The sequence below is a fragment of the Schistocerca gregaria genome, chromosome 3, assembly GCF_023897955.1.
Source record: "Schistocerca gregaria isolate iqSchGreg1 chromosome 3, iqSchGreg1.2, whole genome shotgun sequence".
In the NCBI taxonomy this organism is placed as follows: Eukaryota; Metazoa; Arthropoda; class Insecta; order Orthoptera; family Acrididae; genus Schistocerca; species Schistocerca gregaria.
The window spans coordinates 127,441,723-127,466,923 of record NC_064922.1 but is presented as its reverse complement, the minus strand read 5'-3'; the positions used below and the strand labels follow the sequence as shown (position 1 = coordinate 127,466,923).

The following is a 25,201-nucleotide window of genomic DNA, read 5'->3' as shown; positions in this document are numbered from 1 at the left end:
AAATCCTCCACCTTCGTAAGTCTTCACCAGTTGGCGGAATTAGTATGCGGTAGGTACTGGCTTGTTCCCTAACCTCTTCTCTACAGCTCCTGTTGGCGGGAAGCCTCAGCATTGAACGGTTATGTTTTTATAGTGTAAAGAATGGACTCCTGCGCTGGCGGTCGGTCAATCTCTGCGTCAATTACACAGCCTGTAACACCAAGGAACACACTGCCTGTGGCCTGAGGAACTTTCATTTGTCAGCGCCATATACCCGTACAGGTGCTTCCCTTTCATGCCCCTCGACTTTTATAACTGCCATCTGCTTTCTGTGCAAATTGTAAATAGCCTTTCGCTCCCTGTATTTTACCCCTGCCACCTTCAGAATATGAAAGAGAGTATTCCAGTCAACATTGTCCCAAGAATATACTCCTTCAGTATTTGATAATGATAGCGTTTAGTGACTCCCAACAAAATTTACAAATAATTTAAAACCTTTCCAAAAAATTTTCCTTGCGGAAACCCACCACAAAATAATGAAAGGAAAATAGTTTACGGCTTTCTACATTTTGCAGTTCAGGTAGTAGAAGTTCATCTGCGGTCACGACTTTTACTTTGTTACTTTTTTACTGTTAACTCTATTCGCAACAGATTGTGTCACTGCTAAGGATTGATTCCGTGTAGGTCCTTGCAACGAGGAAAGAACGATGTGTAAAGTCTGTAACGTTTGCTTCAGAATTATAAATATGAAATGATCGTATGGCATTTATTGGCCGTGATATCCGCTTCGGAGTTCGGCCGCCATACAGCAAGTCTTTTTAGTTGACATCACTTCGGCGACTTGCGTGTCAATGATGATGAAGGACACACAACACCCAGTCCTACGCCGCGAATCGAACCCGGGCCCCCTTGCGTGGTGGACGGTAAAGACACCGCTGCTCTACGGAGGCGGACAATTATCAGTATAAAAGAGATCGACGAAAGTGAGGCATATCTAATATATGAAATGCTTTTCAGCTGCCAGGCAAAAAATTCAAGATTCTTTTCCTCTAATGTAATAGTGTTCGAAAGTCAGAACACAGAACAGAAACAATAGTACCCTTCACTGACAGACATTAATCTTCTTTATTGTTGCACTTGAACACGCACGTGTGGTTCATTTTTGAGTGAATATCAGGTTTTGTTTTACATGTTCCTCTCATAGCCATTCTAGTGTATAATGTTCGGTACTTTCACTTAACTCTTCCGTAGGCACATTTTTTTAGCGACTCAGGAAACTAATTCCATGGTGTCGTGTTACATGGCAGTGTTACAGACTGTCTTTAACATTCGATAATTTTATTTTTGTGATTTAGGACCAAAAACTATCGTGATAAGTACCCTTCCCATCGCCATTTCGTGAGCTATTATGAGCTGTCACTACACAAGCTTCGAGATTCCCTTGATGACACCGAACTTCTGTAGAAGCCGTCTCAATATGCGCCGGATTTGAATATTGAACGAATTCTGTTCATTCGTACCACTACATCAATCAGCAGCAAGTGGTAGTCTATCTGGTTCCTAGAGCCCACTAATGGACGTTCCAGGTTCCATGGTAGGCAGTAGGAATTTGGGGATTAAAAATATTTTAATTAGATTTTCATAAAATTTTGACGTTAAGTATTAGGTAAGTAATGCTTTAACTTGCCGCAGTTCTGCTTTATAAATTTTGCAACATAATCGGCCATTACTGTAGAACTGGTTGGCAGTTAGAAAATTTTACTACCAACAGAGATACAAAAGTGAGCGGTAGGTGAAGAAGGTTGACTGCCACTGACACATACTGCATAAAAGAAGCAATGTGTGCCAAATTGACAAGCGACAACAATATTACCTCACCACTAGCAGGACTGGTTATTGTAGCACTTTTGTACACCTGGTGCAGTGTACTACCTACCACACGATGCCAGGCACATCAGCAGATGGCAAGACATAAATTTTGTTGTTAGTATAATTCCCATACCCCTTTTAAAAAATACGTTGGTGGTAAGCATACTTCCCACTGGCGTTAAAGACAGTGTTATTTGGTGGGACGTATCCTTCCTGAGGCCCCTAAAAAGCAAACGAGACGTTAGTGACAATCAAAATCTATATTTCACAACAAACAGAAACCACTGAGGGTACGATAAGACGAATTCATATCATCGCAGTAAAGAAATGCAGCTGGTGGTAAGTATACTTCCCGTTCCTTGCGAAACGTTTAACCCGTAACTTACGAGGTGTGGTCTCAGACGACGAGTAGAATTTTCGAAATAGCCCTCAACGGCCAATTCTGAATGCGTCTATACCCCTTCTTAAACCGCCAACCCTACTATGCTTTACTGTCAGTTGTATTATCACGGTCTTCGTTTGTTGTTGATTCGTGTTGTTGACACGCGTTGGAGTTTTCCAAACCGCGCCTCGTGAATTAAGGTACCTGTTTTCCTCAGTATAGTACAAAACGTGTTCGCAGGGATCCGTCAGTTTTAGCGATACCATATTTCAAGAAATGGTTAGTCGGTGAATGGAGATAGACGTCAACGATGAAGATCAAGAAGCAGTCGAAAAAGACGTTCATTCAGAGGAATAACTTCAGGACCGTGGCGATGGGCACCACCCCGCATCTCCAAAGAAATACTGACAAGTGTTAGTTCAAATTAAATGTGTTCTAAGTGGTAGTAAAGCGAAACGTAAATTCTAGAACAGAATGTCAGTTTTGCAGAATTTCTTTTTGTATGTGTTGAGTGCAATTTTATGTGCGAGTTTGAAAACTAGAATTTGATTTTGTGTGATAATTTACTTGCTACTGAGATACTGTCATTTTTCAGAACGTAAAATCAATTTTCTTAACAGTTCGTTTATGTGTACTCTTTAAAAATACGATGTGATTTTGCCTGGTAAAAATTCAAATACTGCTGTCTTTATACAGTCCATTAAAATCAAAGAGATGCGATTTAATTGTATAAATAAATGTTATAGGACTTAAAATTTTAAAATGATTTATGCTTTAAATCTCAGTTGAAACATAGGGGTCCCAGAGACTGCACCTCGTAATACGCATTGCAGAAAAATGACCTCGTGAGTTAAGTGTTAAAATTAACTTTGAACGACGTTGTGTTGGGGAAAACTGTTTTCTAACTTCCACGAAGTGGCAACACTAAATGAAACTTTGTTACCCCGAGCGAGGGGGTGGGGCGGGGAGATTAATGGAATCGAATTCGCAATCGGAGGGATGGGGGTTCAGATCCCGGTTCGACCAACCGGATTCAGTGGTTTCCCTGGCGCTTACAGCAAACGCCCGTGTTGTTCCTTGGAAAATGACACGGGCGATTTCATTCCCCAACCCGAATTTGGCCTCCATCTGTAGGTCTATACTGACTCCGTCAACGTGACGTTAGATGCTAAGTTTCACTCATTTAACTCTTCTGGAAAGCACAAAGCCGTGCGACTTGCGATGCGCTGCCTCTTTCGCCGTAGTTGGCGCTGGCTGCTCGCTAGCTACTTAGTCACTGGCCTTCGAGAAGGACAAGTCGCGAGGGATAACGGGACCCGGTGAGTGGGGGTGGGGAGGAGAAATCCTTCGGCGAGCACGCCTCTTCCGCAGGTATGCAGTGTCGGAAAGTGGGTGACTGCAGCTGCTGCTACATTAGCCGCCTGCGTTATATGTCATAGTTCCCATTATGAAAATCTGCCACCGCGTAGGGGCAACGGAGTGTATTCTTCTTGTGTTTATCGGCCTTCTCTTATTGTCCGATTCCTGCGAAGGTAAGGCCAAAAGCACGATACCATGTGTTACTTAGATTCTACCTGGACCGTACCTTTGAAATAGGACAAAAAAATGAAGACAAATATTGGAAAGGAATAAGATTTTCTACGCGGATGGAACACTCGTGCTTAACACTGTTCACAGACAGTTAGGAAGTAAAGTGACACCAGTGAGTAACGTGAATTATTTGCTTGTGGTCTTAAATGAAAAGCGAGAGTAAACTCCCTGAGAGTGGTGATGTGACACACATATCACTTAACTCATTGAAAGCGCTCGACAATCGTGTTAGGAAGACGGAAAAAAAGCCGAGCACGTTGTGATTGAAGATCATCTCACAACAGTCTTTTTTTTCTGCGTGGGAACTTCTTTCTGCTGCTGGTATCAAAAATCAGATCTGGAATAAAACGATTCAACCCCCAATTAAAAATAGCCATAAGATAAAAGATGAGGACGAGTAGCCTGGAAAATACCTGTTATTCGTATTTGCGCTAATGACATTAAGATTTCAAAAGCTCCATCTAACAGATGTTTTTTGAGAAGCAGTTTTTATTTATTTATTTATTTCGTCCTGTTGATTACATATTGTACAGCCAGTGTACAAGTAATATAGGACAATCGCAAATACACATCTCCAGAAAGCAAAATGAAGAAGAAATATCCGTGGAAATTACACAATTTTTTGATGTAACGATTGTTACTGAACAATTAACTTCAAATTACATCTGCTGTAATTACAGTTGTAACATGTAGTAACTATTTGGGGTTTCTGCTTGTTACATTCTGCATATAACAAATGAATTAAGTATACCAGCAAGTACATTTTAAACAAATTTTTCTGAGTTTGTTTTGTTTTGGATTGAGTGCTGCACTGGTAAATCCGATTTCAATCACTAATTTTTGGCATCAAACTTTAATCTGTTTGCATATGAGACAGAAAATAAATGGCAGCTATTGTAACTGTTTGTTTGAGCAGTATCTAATTCTAATTCTTCATTTCTATTAATTAATTTGAAGCTGCAGTTCTAAAAATGTCAAACATAATTTTAAGAACTACTGGCTCACACATTTTACGTGATAAAAGTGTGGTATATGCTAGATGGGCACATCACATTGTCATAGGAAACTGACATTACATAGTGGAAGCAGCTTTTTGCTGTAGAGAACAAGCAGTAGAATTAGGGACTTTCTATTGTAGTGTGAAAGTCTTATGCTTGCCACTGATCTTAATTAAGTGCATACCAATGTAGTCATGAGTCGACTTTGATTATACACGGAAATAATTTCACAAATATGACTTACTCTCAGAATGAAAGAAGAATCTGTTTTAAGTAAGGAGAACGTATTGAGCAGTCTGTGATAAAACTGTAGGATTTTGCACTAACATAAAATTATTTTGATTGCTATATCAGTTTTGTATTTGCTTTATTTTTTTTGTTATAGATATTACCATTCATCAGTCTTCATTAATTTGTTGCCCTTACAGTATTCAGCATTCTTTATGGATAATATTTTCTGTTTCCTTGATTGTGTGCTCTCTGTCGTTAATACAACCCCTCTTTACATTTTGTTATATATTTGCATTGCCTTTTAGTTAAGTTGTGTTGTTGTTCTGGTCTTCATTTTGAAGACTGGTGTGATGCAATGTTCCATGTTGTTCCATCCTTTACAACCATCTTAATCTCAGCATAACTGTTGTGACCCACCACTTGGATTCTGGTTATTATAGTCAAGTCTTGGACCCCTCTCCCAATTTTTTCTCCCAATACTTCCCTCCATTATCAAGTTTTTTATTCGTCAATGATGCATGACATGTCCTGTCTACCGATCAGTATTTTTAGACAAAAATTTCGTTTCTTCCCAATTTCTAAGGAGACCAAAGGACAGAGCTGCAATATTATGGACCAGTATCCTTAACATTGGTGTGCTGCAGTATTCTTGGGCATATTTGAAGTTCAAATACAAAAAAAATTTCTTTACACAGAAAAGCTTTTGCCCATAAATCAGGATGTATTTAGAAAGCATCAGTTGTACGAATTCGGCTTGCCCTTCTCTCACAGCACAGGTGAAGGGCAACAGGATGAAATGTCAAATGTAATATTAAGAACTACTGACTCAAACATTTTAAAAGATAAAAGTGTGGTATATGCTAGATGGGCACATTCCATATTTCTAGATTACCAGAAAGCATTTGACACAGTGCCTCATTGCAGGTTGTTAACAAAAGTGCTAGCATATGGAACAAATTCCCAGCTGTGTGTGTGTGTGGCTCAAACACTTCTGAAATAATAGAGCCCAGTATGTTATTCTGGATGGTGTGTGTTCATCAGAGACAAGGTTTTCATCAGAAGTGCCCCAGGGATGTGTGGCAGCACAACTCTTGTTTATAAATGTAAATGATCTGAGGGATAGCATGAGCAACCACCTGTGACTTGTGCTGATGATTCTGTAGTGTAAGCCAAAGTGTCAACATAGGGTGACTTATGCAGAATTTTTATTTGATGTGACGAATAGAAAATTGCTCGAAATGTAGAAAAATGTAAGTTAACGCAAATGAGTAGGAGAGATGTTCCTGCAATTTTTGGAAACAGTATCAGTGATTGCTGTTTGACACAGTCATGTTGATTAAATACCTAGACATAACATAGCAAAGTGATAAGAAATGGAACAAGAACATAAGGTCAGTAATAGGGAAGATGAAGATACAACTTTGGTTTATTGGTAGAATTTTACGAAACTGTAGTTGATCTATGAAGGAGATTGCATAACGAACGCTAGTGCTACCCATTCTTTAGTACTACATGAATATTTACAATCCCCACCAGGTCAGATTAAAGGAAAACATCATAGCTATTCAGAGGCATGCTGCTGTATTTGTTATCACCTGCGAGTGTTACAGAGATGCTTTATGAACTCATTTGGGAATCCCTAGGGAGAAGACAACTTTCTTTTTGGGAAAGACTATTGTAAAAATTTAGAGCATCTGCATTTGGAACTGACTGCAGAACAGTTCTTCTGCTGTCAACGTACATTTTGCATAAGGTCTGCCAAGACAAGCTAAGAGAGATTGGGGCTCATATGGAGGCATATAGGCAGGTGTTTTCCTGTGACTACATTTGCAGGTGTAACAGGGCTGGGAATGATTGGCAGTGGTACAAGTTACCCTCCAACATGCACCGTATAGTTGTTTGCAGACTATGACTGTAGGTATAGATATGTTCCATATCATCTTCATCAACTTACTCTGCAGTGTTCATTATATTGTCTTCAAATGTTGGGAAATATTGTACAGTTTAAAATTTGATTTTGAAATCTCTGTCTCACCATTATATAATCAATCTAAAACATTTCAGAATCTCCAGCTCTCCTTCGTGGTGTTTCTTAAATCAAGTACAGGATGTTTATAAATGAATGGTTCGATTTTAAAAATTAATATTGAATCAGTTTATTACTTTTTACTGGCAAACCTAACAGCGTAAGCAGCAGCAAATGTCTGAGTTTTTGATGCATTAATCACAATCTTTCATTATGTGCAGCCTTGGTCACACAACAAGCGTCTACACAGTAATCAAATTCTTCCCATACTCGGTGTAGCATGTCCTCTGTGGCAGTCTGTAGTCACGCTTTATCTGATCGCACACTTCCTCAAGGGAAACAGGCGTTGCAGTACACAAAACCAATATTTCACAAATCCCTGCAAAAAGAAATCACAGGGTATTAAATCTGGTGAATGAGGTGACCAGGGGAAAAGGCTGTTGTCTGTTTTTGCAGCACATCAGATTCAGCTTTGGTGAAGAATACAATTAAGAAGCTCTCGTACACCCATGAAAATGGAATAGAGAACTGTCCAGTGTCGAGATGTACTCACCATAACTGATGTTTGGATGGGGTAACAACCAGGTTTGTAACATCTCTATAAATGAATTATCCATGCACTTTCTTGTGTAACACCACACAGAACATGTTTACTTTTGGACAGTCAGATTGACACTTTATCAGTGTATGAGGTTTCTCACATCCCCAGATATGGACCTTGTGTGTGTTCACCTTGCCACTTACATGGAATGTGGCTTCATTGCTAGAGATGAGTCATTTTACAAAATCATTGTCCTCCATTTTTAACTGCAGCTCTTCACAGAAGTCATGCCTCTTAGTGTAAGGGCCTGTAATAATTTCTCTTTGTACAGTTTAAAACATAGCCACTCACACAACATCTTCCACAACATAATCTTTGGCTTAATCAATTCCCTCCTTGCTTTATTAAGTGACTTGCGAGGACTTCGGTGAAACATCACAAGCTGTCTTTCAGCGTTTGCATCAGACACAAGGATGCAGCCTGGACTGTTCCCCACACAAAGGCATCTGGTTTCCACCAACTGTTGGAACAACCTATCTATGTCATTCTTGTGTGGTGGGTCTTTCGTGAACTGTGCACAAAACTCATGCTGCACTTTAACCATAGATCTGGACACCTCAAAACAGAGCTCACAGAAAGCCTTTTCCTGTTGCGGTGCCTTCTTGGAAACAGATGCTACACCTGTGCAATAAGAATGACAAGCAAACAGTGGGCAGCAAGACAAAATTTGGACAGTTGCTTATGCTGTAAGGTTTGCCCGTATGAAGTGATAAATTGATTTATTATTAATTTTTAAAACTGCAACATTCATTTATAGACATCCTGTATTAGCAGTGATTAAATTGTTTGATCTATGGAGCTAGTAGGCATGTAACTTGTGCTACTGTTGTAGGTGTTGGTTTTGTGACTTGATGGCTATAATGCATTCACTGTGATGGTCATAGTGACTTGCTTGTACTGCTGTTTTCTTATTCATTATTAGACCTGAGTCTACTCTTGCATTACCCTTATTTGATTTTATGTTGATAATCCTGTGCTCACCTGACCTGAAACCCTATTCTTCCTACCATCACACTTTACTAATTACCACTGTAACTATCTTTACTGTATCCATTTCTCTTTTTAAATTCTATAATATGTTAAAGATATCTGACAGCCACACTCTGACCCATAGAACACCTGATTTATTTTTCCTGGTGACAGCTGTTGTGCAGGTCTTGCCAGAAGATCCAAAAGGGGGGCTATTTTAATGTAAGAGAGTGACAACATAATTAAACCATATGTTGTTGTTGTTGTGGTCTTCAGTCCTGAAACTGGTTTGATGCAGCTCTCCATGCTACTCTATCCTGTGCAAGCTTCTTCATCTCCCAGTACCTACTGCAACCTACGTCCTTCTGAATCTGCTTAGTGTAGTCATCCCTTGGTCTCCCTCTACGATTTTTACCCTCCACGCTGCCCTCCAATACTAAATTGGTGATCCCTTGATGCCTCAGAACATGTCCTACCAACCGATCCCTTCTTCTAGTCAAGTTGTGCCACAAACTTCTCTTCTCCCCAATCCAATTCAATACTTCCTCATTAGTTATGTGATCTACCCATCTAATCTTCAGCATTCTTCTGTAGCACCACATTTCGGAAGCTTCTATTCTCTTCTTGTTCAAACTATTTATCGTCCATGATTCACTTCCATACATGGCTACACTCCATGCAAATACTTTCAGAAATGACTTCCTGACACTTAAATCTATACTCGATGTTAACAAACTTCTCTTCTTCAGAAACGCTTTTCTTGCCATTGCCAGTCTACATTTAATATCCTCTCTACTTCGACCATCATCAGTTATTTTGCTCCCCAAATAGCAAAACTCCTTTACTACTTTAAGTGTCTCACTTCCTAATCTAATTCCCTCAGCATCACCCGACTTAATTCGACTACATTCCATTATCCTCGTTTTGCTTTTGTTGATGTTCATCTTATATCCTCCTTTCAAGACACTGTCCATTCCATTTAACTGCTCTTCCAAGTCCCTTGCTGTCTCTTACAGAATTACAATGTCATCGGCGAACCTCAAAGTTTTTATTTCTTCTCCATGGATTTTAACACGTACTACGAATTTTTCTTTTGTTTCCTTTACTGCTTGCTCAATATACAGATTGAACAACATCGGGGAGGGGCTACAACCCTGTCTTACTCCCTTCCTAACCACTGCTTCCCTTTCATGTCCCTCGACTCTTATAACTGTCATCTGGTTTCTGTACAAACTGTAAACAGAATTTCGCTCCTAGTATTTTACCCCTGCCACCTTTAGAATTTGAAAGAGAGTATTCCAGTCAACATTGTCAAAAGCTTATTCTAAATCTACAAATGGTAGAAACGTAGGTTTGCCTTTGCTTAATCTTTCTTCTAAGATAAGTCGTAAGGTCAGTATTGCCTCACGTGTTCCAGTATTTCTACGGAATCCAAACTGATCTTCCCCGAGGTCTGCTTCTACCAGTTTTTCCATTCGTCTGTAAAGAACTCGCGTTAGTATTTTACAGCTGTGACTTATTAAACTGATAGTTCGGTAATTTTCACATCTGTCAACACCTGCTTTCTTTGGGATTGGAATTATTACATTCTTCCTGAAGTCTGAGGGTATTTCGCCTGTCTCATACATCTTGCTCACCAGATGGTAGAGTTTTGTCAGGACTGGCTCTCCCAAGGCCGTCAGTAGTTCCAATGGAATGTTGTCGACTCCGGGAGCCTTGTTTCGACTCAGGTCTTTCAGTGCTCTGTCAAACTCTTCACGCAGTATCGTATCTCCCATTTCATCTTCATCTACATCCTCTTCCATTTTCATAATATTGTCCTCAAGTACATCGCCCTTGTATAGACCCTCTACATACTCCTTCCACCTTTCTGCTTTCCCTTCTTTGGTTAGAACTGGGTTTCCATCTGAGCTCTTAATATTCATATAAGTGGTCCTCTTTTCTCCGAAGGTCTCTTTAATTTACCTGTAGGCAGTATCTATCTTACCTCTAGTGAGATAAGCCTCTACATCCTTACATTTGTCCTCTAGCCATCCCTGCTTAGCCATTTTGCACTTCCTGTCGATCTCATTTTTGAGACGTTTGTATTCCTTTTTGCCTGCTTCATTTACTGCATTTTTATATTTTCTCCTTTCATCAATTAAATTCAATATTTCTTCTGTTACCCAAGGATTTCTACTAGCCCTAGTCTTTTTACCTACTTGATCCTTTGCTGCCTTCACTACTTCATCCCTCAAAGCTACCCATTCTTCTTCTATTGTATTTCTTTCCCCCGTTCCTGTCAATTGCTCCCTTATGCTCTCCTTGAAACTCCGTACAACCTCTGGTTCTTTTAGTTTATCCAGGTCCCATCTCCTTAAATTCCCACCTTTTTGCAGTTTCTTCAGTTTTAATCTACAGGTCATAACCAATAGATTGTGGTCAGAGTCCACATCTGCCCCTGGAAATGTCTTACAATTTAAAACCTGGTTCCTAAATCTCTGTCGTACCATTATATAATCTATCTGAAACCTGTCAGTATCTCCAGGCTTCTTCCATGTATACAGCCTTCTTTTATGATTCTTGAACCAAGTGTTACCTATGATTAAGTTGTGCTCTGTGCAAAATTCTACCAGGCGGCTTCCTCTTTCATTTGTTTGCCCCAGTCCATATTGACCTACTACGTTTCCTTCTCTCCCTTTTCCTACTGCCGAATTCCAGTCACCCATGACTATTAAATTTTCATCACCCTTCACTATCTGAATAATTTCTTTTATTTCATCATACATTTCTTCGTCATCTGCAGAGCTAGTTGGCATATAAACTTATCCTACTGTAGTAGGTGTGGGCTTCGTATCTATCTTGGCCACAATAATGCGTTCACTATGCTGTTTGTAGTAGCTTACCCGCATTCCTATTTTCCTATTCATTATTAAACCTACTTCTGCATTACCCCTATTTGATTTTGTGTTTATAACCCTGTAGTCACCTGACCAGAAGTCTTGTTCATTCTGCCACTGAACTTCACTAATCCTCACTATATCTAACTTTAACCTATCCATTTCCCTTTTTAAATTTTCTAACCTACCTGTCCGATTAAGGGATCTGACATTCTACGCTCCGACCCGTAGAACGCCAGTTTTCTTTCTGCTGATAACGACATCCTCTTGAGTAGTCCCCGCCCGGAGATCCGAATGGGGGACTATTTTACCTCTGGAATATTTTACCCAAGAGGATGCCATCATCATTTAATCATACAGTAAAGCTGCATGCCCCCGGGAAAAATTACGGCTGTAGTTTCCCCTTGCTTTCAGCCGTTCGCAGTACCAGCACAGCAAGGCTGTTTTGGTTATTGTTACAAGGCCAGATCAGTCAATTATCCAGACTGTTGCCCCTGCAACTACTGAAAAGGCTGCTGCCCCTCTTCAGGAACCACACGTTTGTCTGGCCTCTCAACAGATACCCCTCCGTTGTGGTTGCACCTACGGTACGGCTATCTGTATCGCTGAGGCACGCAAGCCTCCCCACCAGCGGCAAGGTCCATGGTTCATGGGGGGGATTAAACCATATAGTAGAACTGTATTTCATTAGGTAAACAATATAGTAGAACTGTATTTCATTAGGAAATATGACTGTAGTTTTTTTAGTCAGTTGGTTAATGTTATAAGCCCAGATCAATCAGTCATTCAGACTGTTCTGCTTTCAAGTACTAAAGAGGTTGCTGTCCCTGCTCAGGAACCATAGGTTGAGATGTGACCTCACCACAGATAACCTTCTGATGTGGTAGCAGGTACGGTAGCATTATCTGCATTGTTGAGCCACACAAACCACCTCACTGTGGCAGATCCATGGCTCTTGGGGTTCTGTTAAGTTAGTAGTGATAAATTCTGCTGGTGATGAATGATCAATATTTATTATTTTTGTGCAGCAGTTTTTTCATACATTCAGACATTACTTTCCATAAATCCAAACGTGAGGGAGTTCCTGCAGAGTCAAATTATACAGTAAAATCGTGAAGCCATCAGTGCATGCTCCTGCTGCAAAGTATACCAACAACATGTTGTGATTACTGCTGATCTACTCACACAGATAATAATGTGAATTACTTGTAGATTACTATACACACAGAAGCGCCAAAGAAACTGGTATAGGCATGCATATTCAAATACAGAGATATGTAAACAGGCAGAATAAGGTGCTGTGGTCAGCAGCACCTATAAAAGACAACTAGTGTCTGGTACAGTTGTTAAATCAGTTACTGCTGCTACAAAGGCAGGTTATCAAAATTTAATTGAGTTTGAACAAGGTGTTATAGTTGGCACATCAGCGGTGGGCATAGCATCTCCAAGGTAGCGATGAAGTGGAGGTTTTCCTGTACGATCTTTTCATGAGTGTACCATGAGTATCAGGAATCCAGTAAAACATCAAATCTCCAACATTGCTGCAACCAGAAAAAGATCCTGCAAGAACAGGACCAATGATAGCTGAATAGGATCATTCATTGTGACAGAAATGCAACTCTTTTGCAGAATACTGCAGATTTGAATGCTGGGCCATCAACAAGTGTCAGTGTGCAAACCATCCAAGGAAACATCATCGGTATAGGTTTTCAGAGCAGAAGGCCCACTCATGTGCTCTTGATGACAGTAGGACACAAAGCTTTATGCCTCACCTCAGCCCATCAACACCGACAATGGACTTTTGATGACTGGAAACATGTTGCCTGATCAGATGAGTCTCATTTCAAATTGTATCAAGCAGATGAACATATACGGGTATGGAGACAACCTCATTAATCCATGGATCCTGCATGTCAACAGGGGACTGTTCAAGCTGGTGGAGGCTCTGTAATGGTGTGGGACATGTGCAGCTGAAGGAATATGGTACCTCTGATATGTCTCGATATAACTCTGGCAGGTGACACATACATAAGCATCGTGTCTAATTACTTGCATGCATCCATTCATGTCCATTGTGCATTCTGACAGACTTGGGCTTTAAGACAAAAAAATCTCTGTTCAGAAATAGAAAACACACATTCACACAAGCACAACTCTCTCCTCACACACACACACACACACACACACACACACACACACACACACACACACACACACACGGCCACTGTCTCGGCCATTGTGGCTTTAGTGCCAGGGACAGTGGCTGTGTGTGTGTGTTTGTTTTCTATTTCTGAGCAAAGACTTTTTGGCTGGAAAGCTTAAAGTTTCAGCAGTCTTTTCATTGTGCTTGCCTGTGACTCACTGTCTCCTCTTTGTGGTGGGTAGCAATCTACCCTTTTCATATTATTGTTTTTATTCTGTACTGGACATTTCCTAACAATTGTATGAGGCATCTGGTATCAAAATGGAACAAGTCACTGAAGGTTTATTTTTCAGTATGAATGAAAAACCTCTAGCGACAAAACAATAATGGTCACAAATGTTTTTATTTCATAGTTATATCATTAACGGATTTTGTTAAATCTGATTCATAATGATCCCCCCCCCCCCCCCCCCACTAACCTGGACCCTCCTTTCTCTCTCTCTTTTTGGTTAGTTATTTGTGTTGCAATTTTGTAATTACTTTTCTTTCTAACAATTAAAAAAAGCATCTCTACATAAATTGAATAATAACATGTCAAGACAAACATTAGAAAACTGAAGAGAATACAAAGTAAGATTTCTTTCACTAAAAGTTTTTGCTCACATAGATTTTGAACATAATAGAAAATGGGCTGCAAATTATGTTAAAAGAATCACTATTATAGACACTGTTTACATAAACTGAGAGATATTGTTGTTTTAAGTCTTCAATCTGCCCTCATTTAGATTACAATGTACAAATGAAATATTAAGACTTCGAACAATATACAGTATAATGAATTATTTTACTTCCTGATATGGTCACATTGTTGTGTAATATAACAACACAAGATTCCAAATAAAAATGCTGCAACATGAATAGTGTTGCCTGTTCCTTGATGTAACCACCTGTGAATTCACTGCTTGCAAGACTTGGCTCATTCTCTTACAAGATCAGTAGTTCAATGGTCTGTAACATAAAGACATGATGGAGTTTAAATCATGTTCTTGTTACACCTAGTAGTGATATACTTTTACTTTAAATAAGTAACTTTGACTCATTTTTGTAAATTTTGTCACTTGGCCAATTTAAATACTAAACACACCACAAATAAAGTAATCTAGAAGTAATTATCAGTCAGTCGATTAATGCCAGTCATAATTTGTAGTTGATATATTTTACAGAAATAGCCAGCAGTGGTAGCTTCTGCCTGTTAATGTATTACTTGACTCGTTCTACATTTTGGAAGGATGTGATTGACAGAACATGATGTGTAGGTGAATGAATGAACAAATAGGCTGCATACAATGTCATACATCTCAGGATGTGTTCCATCCTCAGTCTTCTTTCAGTCAAATGGTGTCATGTAGCTCTTCCCATTTTGGTGTGGTACCTCTTCATTAGTTTGTGTATCTACCCAAGGAATTTCAGGACTCTTCTGTGACATTGTATTTCAAAAGTTTATGTTCTGTTCTTGTGTGTACTGTGTATCACCCACATTTCGCTTTCATGCACTTTGTGGAAACTCATTCTAGCACTTTAATTTATATTTTGTGTTAACAAATTTTTCTGTTTCAAAAACACTTTTTGTGCTGTTGCCAGTGTGAATTATCTTTATTTTGGCCTTTTTTCTCCTCAAATAGCAAAACCCATCTGTTACTTTTAGTTAATTGCTAGTGAAATTGATTTATTTGACTACATCTCATTGCCCTACTTTTATGTTTGTTGATATGTATGTTATAATCTTTTTTTAAGACGCTGCCCTTTCCATTCAATTGATCTCCCAAGCCCTTTTCAATACACTGTCCTTTTCATTCAACAGATCTCCCAAGTCCTGTACTGTATATGATAGACTGTCATCAACAAACCTCAAAGCAACATTGTCAAAAGCTTTCTCTAAATTACAAATGCTGCAAAGATGGGTGTATGCCTTTTTTCAACTTATCTTCTAAAATGAATAATAGTATCATACTGTTGATGAAGATTTCTCAGGTCTCCAGCTGGATGGTAAAGTTGATATATCATGACATTTCAGGAAGTGTCATACTACCCATCTCTGCCAGAAGATGGGTAGTATGACACTTCCCAAAATGTCGCGAGATATCAACGCTACCACCCGGCTGGAGACTCGAGAAATCTTCATCAATAGTTTATGCCGGGAAAGCCTACAGTCATGTATAGTATCATACTGCTTTGCATGCTCCTGATTTTCTCTAAACTCTGAACTGTTTTTCCCCAAGACAGCTTCTGGCAGTATTCATCTGCCTGTAGGTATTTTTTGTTAGTATTTTGCAACTGTTATTCAGAAACTCATGGTTCTCTAATCCTCAATTGCTCACGCTTGTCAGTGTCCACCTTCCTTGGTATTGGGAGTTAGTCCAGGGGTATTTCACCTGTCCTATATGTTGTACATACTGGGTGGAACAGTTTTTTTCATCATCAGTTCTTCCAGGGTAGTAATTCTGAGGGAATGTCATGTAATTCGCATTTGTCATTTTGACTTACATCTTTCAGTGCTTTGTCAAATTATTCTTGCTTTATTGTATTCCCCATCACACTTTCATCCCCTTCTTCTTCCCTTTCCGTAATATTGTCTTCAGGCTTGTAGCCTTTCTATATATTCTTTCCACCTTTCATTCTTTGCCTATAACTGGCCTACCAATGAGCAACTGATGATGTTTATAGAGATGCCTCTCATTTCTCAAAAAAAATTCTTTAATATTGCATGAGAGACGTAGTTCAAAGATCTTCTAAAAAAATTGTGGTAAAATCTTCTATAAAATTGTAGAGTCCACTTGTAGCAGCTAAACCTCATTTATTGTGAGTTCAAGTTACAACTGACTGTGCAATAATGAATTGCGTTTTCAGGTAATGTACAACAACATACATACAGATTAGAGGCTGTTAAGTGCAAACACTAATATTGCCTGCTATAGAAGAGATAAAAAAGTACTCACTTGGCTGGATTACATGAAGCCATTAAACAAATATGTACATGAGTAACATTTGTGGATCTACACATAGTTAAAATACATACATGTAATATTTTTTTGTTGTGTAACATACTCTGTTTGTGTAATGTAGGTCACTTTTGTGTTGTATACTTGCTTTTGATCATGACAGGTAATTTTCCAAGATGAACATTTGTCTAGGCAGGTCACATATCCTTTTTGGCTAATCTTTAACAGTGATGTAATTATTTTTCAATAAACAGGCTTTCTTTCATGAAACAAATACTTAGAATGTGTACAAACAACATGGAATATGCTTTAAATGTGCGTAACGATATACAAGGGCAAATGAAAAAGTCTTTGCCCCTATTTTTATTAGCTAAAGTAAGGTACAACAGGTAATTAGAAATATGTGAGGGCTGTCCTGAAAATAATGGATATTTTGAAATAAAAAAATAACTATACAGAAAAATCAAATTTTGTTATATATACTTTAATGATACACTCTTAAGCTATTTTTCTTCATAATTGGCATTCAAATTGAGGCTCTTCTCTTACTGTGGCACAAACTTTCCAATACAATTTCTCTAGAAATCTACTTTCTGCAATTGGACTTTGGAAACGAACCTAGCACAAAATTTGTCATAAGCGAGCTTCTCCACCACAATTTCATGCACCTAACTCTGTGGGGAAAATACTGCAAATGTTCTGTTTGTGAAATGACAATTTTCACTAATTTTGTCATTGATTTTCATCACTAGTTCGTCAATCACAAGGCTAGGCCTACTACTGCTGTACTCATCATGAACATTGGTCTCGCCATTTTTAGAATCAATGCACCCTTGCATCACCTGGTTTTCACTCATTATTCCTTTTCCATACACATCACAAAGGATGTGATCAGTTACAATTAGATTGCAGCTTTTTTCCAAAAAACCCTTGTCACAGAACGCACCTCAGGAATGTCAGGAGTGGCGGCATCTTCTACTGCAGTGCCCATTTTAATGCATCACAGGAAGCAAAGTAGCAGAGATACAGACCAAATGCTACCACCGCGGGATGTAGGAATGTTATGGCACTAAGATGGTGGCTGTTGCTTGCCCACTGCTGCGATAGACCAAAATGTCTGTTATTTTCTGGGTAGCCCTCATATGTACTGTTCTATGTATCTTACACTACTTTTCCATATAGTACTCACATCATTTCAGACATTTGTCTCAATGCAGCACTAAATTTGTGATGCTTGTGCAGTAGAATTCATCTGGCGTACATCGGAACCACCACTGGACTACTGTCTAGACTTCATTGTTTGAACTGGTGTCATGTCAGAAATGTATTCAGTGGAATGAAAATCACTAGGTCACTAGGGTCAAGGTCCAGACTGTATGATGGATGGTCCAGACTCTCCCAGTCAAATGACCAGACCTTCTCGGCAGTTCTATTGCCACCTGTGGTCTCCCTCACCCTGTTGTTGAGGACAAACATGTCGTCCATCTCGAGAATCTCTCAGTGCTTCTTCTTGATGGCAGTTCACGGTTGTGGCAGTGATCAACAGTAACTATTGGCACTGATGGTTGTACCTAATGGCGTACAATCCAGCAGGAGCAGTCCATGGTGATCCCACAATACTCTTAACAGCACTTTCCCAACAGATGGCAGTGAAAAGGCTTTTCTTTTTTGTCACAGATGAACTTAGCTGATTCCACACCATGCTCTACTGCTTTGAATCTGGTGTGAAATGTTGTATCTACATCTCATCACCAGTAACAGTGCAGTCAAGGAAACTGGCACCCTCCTTCTCATACCAATGCAGAAGATTCAATGAAGCAATCATTTGCTTGCTTTTCATCATGTCATCCAACTGATTAGGCACCCACCAACATGAAATCTTCCAGTGCCCTAAGGCTCAGGAACGATGTTGTAAACACTCCCAAATGAAATGCCAACCTTCTAGGAAACCTTCAGGTACACATGCCGATCTACTTTCACTGTTGCATTCATATGGGAAATGTTGTCATCAGTCAGTCACACACGAATGCTCATTGTCACTCTAGTCTTCATGGTATTTTGTGAACTCACACACTACCACCTCACACTGCCCAAAGTCAGTGCATTTCCCTGTGGTTTTCGAAGGGTGTTTGTCCCTTGTTCCATAGAAAATCACTCACACTTTGCTGCGAGTGTACCGTGGGTTTGTGAAGCACAACCAACATCTTCAACAACTGGAAGCAGCATTATGCTGTGGGACTACCAGCAGATAGGGTGACTCCAGTCCAAGAAAGATCAGCCTCTGGGAATGCATATGTTAACTGCAGGTTTACAGCTGTAATTTGGTTAATGAATAGGGCCAAAGACTTTCTGATTTGTCCTACTACATACAGTATTTCCTGAGTAATGTTAAGTATTTACAGAGTTTATATAATTATTATTTTATACTGTGGCACATGTTTGCAACAGTTAATTTGCTAACATGAAACTATTAGGATTCTTAAAGTTTTATTTAACAGGCAATGAGCAAAGCCTTCTACTACTTTTGTTATGATTTGTAAAGAGAGATTTTTTTTAAACTGGAAGATTCACTAATATTCTGCCCATTCCTCCCCACAAGGTTATGTAATAACTAATTTTTGAATGGACATATGCAAAGTGTGTTGCTCTTGCTCATGAACTGCTAGTTGCTGAAATTATTATTCAGAATACATAGCATGCTGTTGTGGTTTCCTTTCCCATTGTTGTAATATGCTCAGTACACTTCAGCTGTGAGTCACATGCAGTCCTAGAAGTTTTGTGTTAGATATACATTCTACATCCTCATCATTCACTCTTAGATTTAAACTATTGGGCACTGTTTGTATATAAAATAGTACTTTTTTAGTTAGCTTATTTTTTTGTGTCCACCTGCACACATTCCTTAGAATTTCTCCAATCTTTTCCATTAGTATGCCTGGTGAATTGTTACTGATCAGAATATTTCTTTCATCACCAGATAGTAGTGTTTTTCTGTGCTTTAAACTTCGAGGAAAATTGTTTGTATATATTAGAAACAGTATGGGACCCAGAACAGTTCCTTGTGGTATTCTGCTGTTGGTGTGTTGTGGGTTGGAGAGATGTTTTCTGTTCATCACAAAATGCTCATACCATCACAGGCTCTCACGTGTATAGATCATCATCATCATAGCACTTCTACAAATAAAGCAGCCCGATACATACTGCTAACATAAAGCTGATTTAGATGACATCACTACTGTTCCCATATTGTCCCTGTTCCACAATACTGACAGGTTTGTAATGTGTGACTGAGGTGTGTGACACAGACAGGCTCAGTTTTCAGGCAAAACTGCATTTCATCCATGAACAGAACACTACCAAACCACTCCTGTATCCACTCATAATGAGCAGAACACCACCATGTGTTATCTTAGCGTCTCATGAAGAGCTGACCATAAATAACAAACTATCAAAGCCAATGATATGAATCTGGCTGCAAATATATGACCAAATTTTCACATTCTGCCATGTTCTGGTCACGGAAATAATCCGTTTTCTTTGCATCAGCCTCTGGCCTGAATTAATATTTATGTTTAACTAACTTCTATCCAAAGACATCACACTGATGTATATCTGTTACTTCCTTTCAGGATGTTCAATTGTGACTCGCTGCTTACCAACACCATCTACCGACTGTTTCTTGGGAATTGTCAAACCATACACACTCATGCTCATAAATTAAGGGTAATTGCAGAATATGGTGCCACACAATGTGGCACTACACAAAAATGGCACTAATAGCATAGGCACATAGAGAACACACGACACAGACCCACGGTATTGGTGATAAGTTGAGAAAACCATCCCGAAACACATATGCTAATACTTGTTTAGTTAGCTTATTTTTTTCCTGCACATGTGCCCTGACATCAATATAGGATATAATCACCATACACACGTACACAGGGTGCACAATGAGTTGGCATACTCTGGATCAGGTAGTTGAGCAGCTGCTGGGTTATAGCCTCCCATTCTTGCACCAGTGCCTGTCGGAGCTCCTGAAGTGTCATAGAGGTTTGAAGATGTACAGTGATACGTTGACCGAAAGCATCCCAGACCTGCTCGATGGGGTTTAGGTCTGGAGAACAGGCAGGCACTCCATTCGCCTGATATCTTCTGTTTCAAGGTACTCCTCCACGATGGTTGCTCAGTGGGGCCATGTGTTGTTATCTGTCAGTAGGAAGGTGGGACCCACTGCACCCCTGAAAAGGTGGACATAGTGGTACAAAATGACGTCCTGATACACCTGACCTGTTACAGTTCCTCTCTCAGACATGCAGGGGTGTACGTGCACCAACCATAATCCCACCCCACACTATCAAACCACGACCTCCATACATGTCTCTTTGAAGGACATTAAGTGATTGGTATCTGGTTCCTGGTTCACTCAAGATGAAAACCTAGTGAGAATCACTGTTCAGACTATACCTGGACTTGTCCGTGAACATAACCTGGGACCACTGTTCCGATTACCATGTACTGTGTTCTTGACACCAGGCTTTACGGGCTCTCCTGTGACCAGGGAATGCACCTTGCAGGTCTCTGGGTGAATAAACCATGTCTGTTCAGTCGTCTGTAGACTGTGTGTCTGGAGACAACTGTTCCAGTGGCTGCGGGAAGGTCTTGAGCAAGGCTACCTGCTGTACTCCATGGCTATCTGTGGGCACTGATGGTGAGATATCAGTCTTCTTATGGTGTTGTACACTGTGGATATCCCATACTGTCTGCTGGAATCGTTGCCATAATCTTGAGATCACACTTTATGGCACACGGAGGACCCGTGCTACGACCTGCTGTGTTTGACCAGCCTCCAGTTGCTCTAGTATTCTACCCCTCATAACGTCATCAATATGTGTTCTTTGAGCAATTTTTAACACATGCTCACCATTAGCATGTCTGAAAACATCTGCACATTTACTCTCTGCACCATACTCTGACATGCGCCAACACACCCCTGTGTATGTGGACTGCTGCCAGCACCACTGTGCGACGACCACAGGTCAAATACACTGCATGGTCATACCCCGAGGTGATTTAAACCCACAAACTGCTCACCAGAACGTTGTTTCATCGTGTATCAGCATTATCCTTAATTTATGAGCATGAGTGTAGTTTGTGTAGTCTGAAATTTTAATTTCCCATTTTTCCCAGAAGTCATATGCATTATATAATGCCTGCCAAAAAAAGAGGAAGTATCTGGAAGACATGGTTAGATGTCATACGATACACACCAGGAGCATGTACGTTAATAATTAGAGTTACAATTCTCTGTGACAAGTAGAATGGCCATCAGAGTGCATTAATATTGTTCGTGTTTGGTGTTGCTACCAGGCCTGGTAGACTTCATACGGGGTGTGAACAGTCTGATGATGTGTGATCACTATGAAGGACACAGAGTGTTCATGTACTCATCTGAGACAACATTATCAGCACATAACAGAGTTTGAAAGGGGTGTCAGTGTGGTTTTCCATTATGGTGACTGGTTGAATCATGCAGTAACCAGATATGACAGTGGCCCGGTGTTGTAGGGAAATGGGCAGGTGGGCATATTTTTGACAATGTCTGACCACCACAAAGGGCTTCAGTGACTACCATAGCAGAATATTGTTGAATGATATTTCACAAAACCAAAAGAAATTCTGGTCATATGTGAAGGCTGTTAGTGGCACCAAAGTTAGTGTCCAATCCCTAGCAAGGAAGAAAATGTTTAACTCCATTTTCAAATGCTCCATTACAAGGGAAAACTCAGGAGAAATGCTCCAGTGTACTCTTTGTACCACTGGACAAATCTCCAGGGCCTGATGGAGTACCTGTCAGATTCTGTACTGAATATGAGGCTGAGTTTGCTCCTCTTCTAACTATAACCTATCATAGATCCCTTGAACAAAAGCCTTGCCCAGCTCTTGGAAAAAAAGGACAGCTCACACCCATTAACAAAACTACCATCCAGTATCTTTGATACCAACTTGTTGTAAAATCTTAGAACATATTCTGAGCTGAAAGATAATGTATCTTGAACAGAATGACTTCCTCAATGCCAATCAGCATGATTCCGAAAACATCAATCATGTGAACCCAATTCACAGTTTTCTCACATGATATGCTGAAAGCTGTGGATCAAGGCAGTCAGGTAGATGCAGTATTTCTTGATGTTCAAAAAGACTCAGTGCCACATCTATACATATTGTGAAAAGTACACTATACGGGATATGAAGTTAAATTTGTGACTGGATTAAGGACTTTTCCATAGGGCTGACTCAACATGCTATCCTGGATGGAGTGTCATTGTCAGATGTAGAAGTGTTCTGAGACTCTTGCTGTTCATGTTGTATATTAATGACCTTGCAGACAATATTAATAGTAACCTCAGACTTTTTGCAGGTAATGCATTTATTTATGGTGAAGTAACATCTGAAAGAAGCTGCATAAATATTAGTCAGTTTTTGATGAGATTTCACATGGTGCAAAGATTGCAAACTGCCTTTAAATTTTCAGAAATGTAAAATTGTGCTCTTCACAAAATGAAAAAATGTACTTTCGTATGAATATAATATCAATGAGTCACTGTTGGAATCGACCAATTTATACAAATACCTGGGTGTAACACTTTATAGTTGTATGAAATGGAATGATCACATAGGCTTAATTGTGGGTGAAGGAGGTGGTAGACTTTGATTTATTGGTAGAATAGTGGGAAAGTACAATCAGTCTAAGAAGGAGGTTGTTTACAAATCACCTGGGCAATAATTTTTAGAATATTGCTCAAGAGTGCGGGACACTTACCAAATAGGACTAATAGGGAATATTGAACATTTAAAGATAAGGGCAGCACAAATGATCAGAGGTTTGTGTGATCCATGGGTGAGTGTCACAGACATACTGAAGGAACTGAAATGAATGAATCTTGAAGAGAGACGTAAACTATCCTGAGAAAGTCTACTAACAAAATTTCAAGAAACAGCTTTCAGCAATGACTCTCTGGATATACAAAATCCTGTATTACTCACATAGGGATAATTAAGATAAGATCAGAATAATTACTTAATGCACAAAGGCATTCAAACAATCATTCTCCTCGTGCTCCATAAGTGAATTGAATGGGAAGACCCCCTAATAACTGGTACAATGGGATGTACCCTCTGCCATGCAACTCATGGTGGTTTGCAGAGTATAGATGTAGATGCAGATGTTGGAGGACTGCCCTTATTGCGCACCAGCAAATTGTAATCCGTTCACATCTGGGCCCGCCATCCAAGACAAGTAGTGGACTCCCTGCAAAATTCTGTCAGTCCCAATACCATCAGTAGGCAACTAGCCACAGCAGGCTAGGAAATTACTGTCCCATGCTTGAGCCTCCATTAACACCACAGCAAAATTGGCTGCACTTGGAGTGGTGCCACACCCATGAAATATGGACAGCTAAGACAGGAAAGTCCACTGGACCTGACGGGATACCAATTTGATTCTACACAGAGTAAGCAAAAGAACTTGCCCCCCTTCTAACAGCCATGTACCGCAAGTACGGAAGGTTCCAAATGATTGGAAAAGAGCACAGGTAGTGCCAGTCTTCAAGAAGGGTCGTCGAGCAGATGCGCAAAACTATAGACCTATATCTCTGACGTCGATCTGTTGTAGAATTTTAGAACATGTTTTTTTGCTCGAGTATCAAGTCGTTTTTGGAAACCCAGAATATACTGTGCAGGAATCAACATGGATTCCAGAAACAGCGATCGTGTGAGACCCAACTTGCTTTATTTGTTCATGGGGCCCAGAAAATATTAGATACAGGCTCCCAGGTAGATGCTATTTTCCTTGACTTCCGGAAGGCGTTTGATACAGTTCCACACTGTCGCCTGATAAACAAAGTAAGAGCCTACGGAATATCAGACCAGCTGTGTGGCTGGATTGAAGAGTTTTTAGCAAACAGAACACAGCATGTTGTTATCAATTGAGAGACGTCTACAGACGTTAAAGTAACCTCTGGCATGCCACAAGGGAGTGTTATGGGACCATTGCTTTTCACAATATATATAAATGGCCTAGTAGATAGTGTCGGAAGTTCCATGCGGCTTTTCGCGGATGATGCTGTAGTATACAGAGAAGTTGCAGCATTAAAAAATTGTAGCGAAATGCAGGAAGATCTGCAGCGGATAGGCACTTGGTGCAGGGAGTGGCAACTGACCCTTAACATAGACAAATGTAATGTATTGCGAATACATAGAAAGAAGGATTCTTTATTGTACGATTATATGATAGCGGAACAAACACTGGTAGCAGTTACTTCTGTAAAATATCTGGGAGTATGCGTGCGGAATGATTTGAAGTGGAATGATCATATAAAATTAATTGTTGGTAAGGTGGGTACCAGGTTGAGATTCATTGGGAGAGTCCTTAGAAAATGTAGTCCATCAACAAAGGAGGTGGCTTACAAAACACTCGTTTGACCTGTACTTGAGTACTGCTCATCAGTGTGGGATCCGTACCAGATCGGGTTG

The 25,201-nt window shown here is 39.8% G+C and overlaps 1 protein-coding gene across 1 annotated transcript in view; it reads left to right on the top strand.

The window, feature by feature from the left end:
• Nucleotides 1–3,552: 3,552 nt before the first annotated feature.
• LOC126355790 (uncharacterized) overlaps nucleotides 3,553–25,201 on the top strand; it is a 44,295-nt gene continuing 22,646 nt past the window's right edge. Inside the window, exon 1 of the mRNA XM_050006198.1 lies at nucleotides 3,553–3,762. Within this exon, the coding sequence (XP_049862155.1) occupies nucleotides 3,678–3,762 (85 nt within the window). The 5' untranslated portion in view covers nucleotides 3,553–3,677. The remainder of the gene's footprint in view (nucleotides 3,763–25,201) is intronic.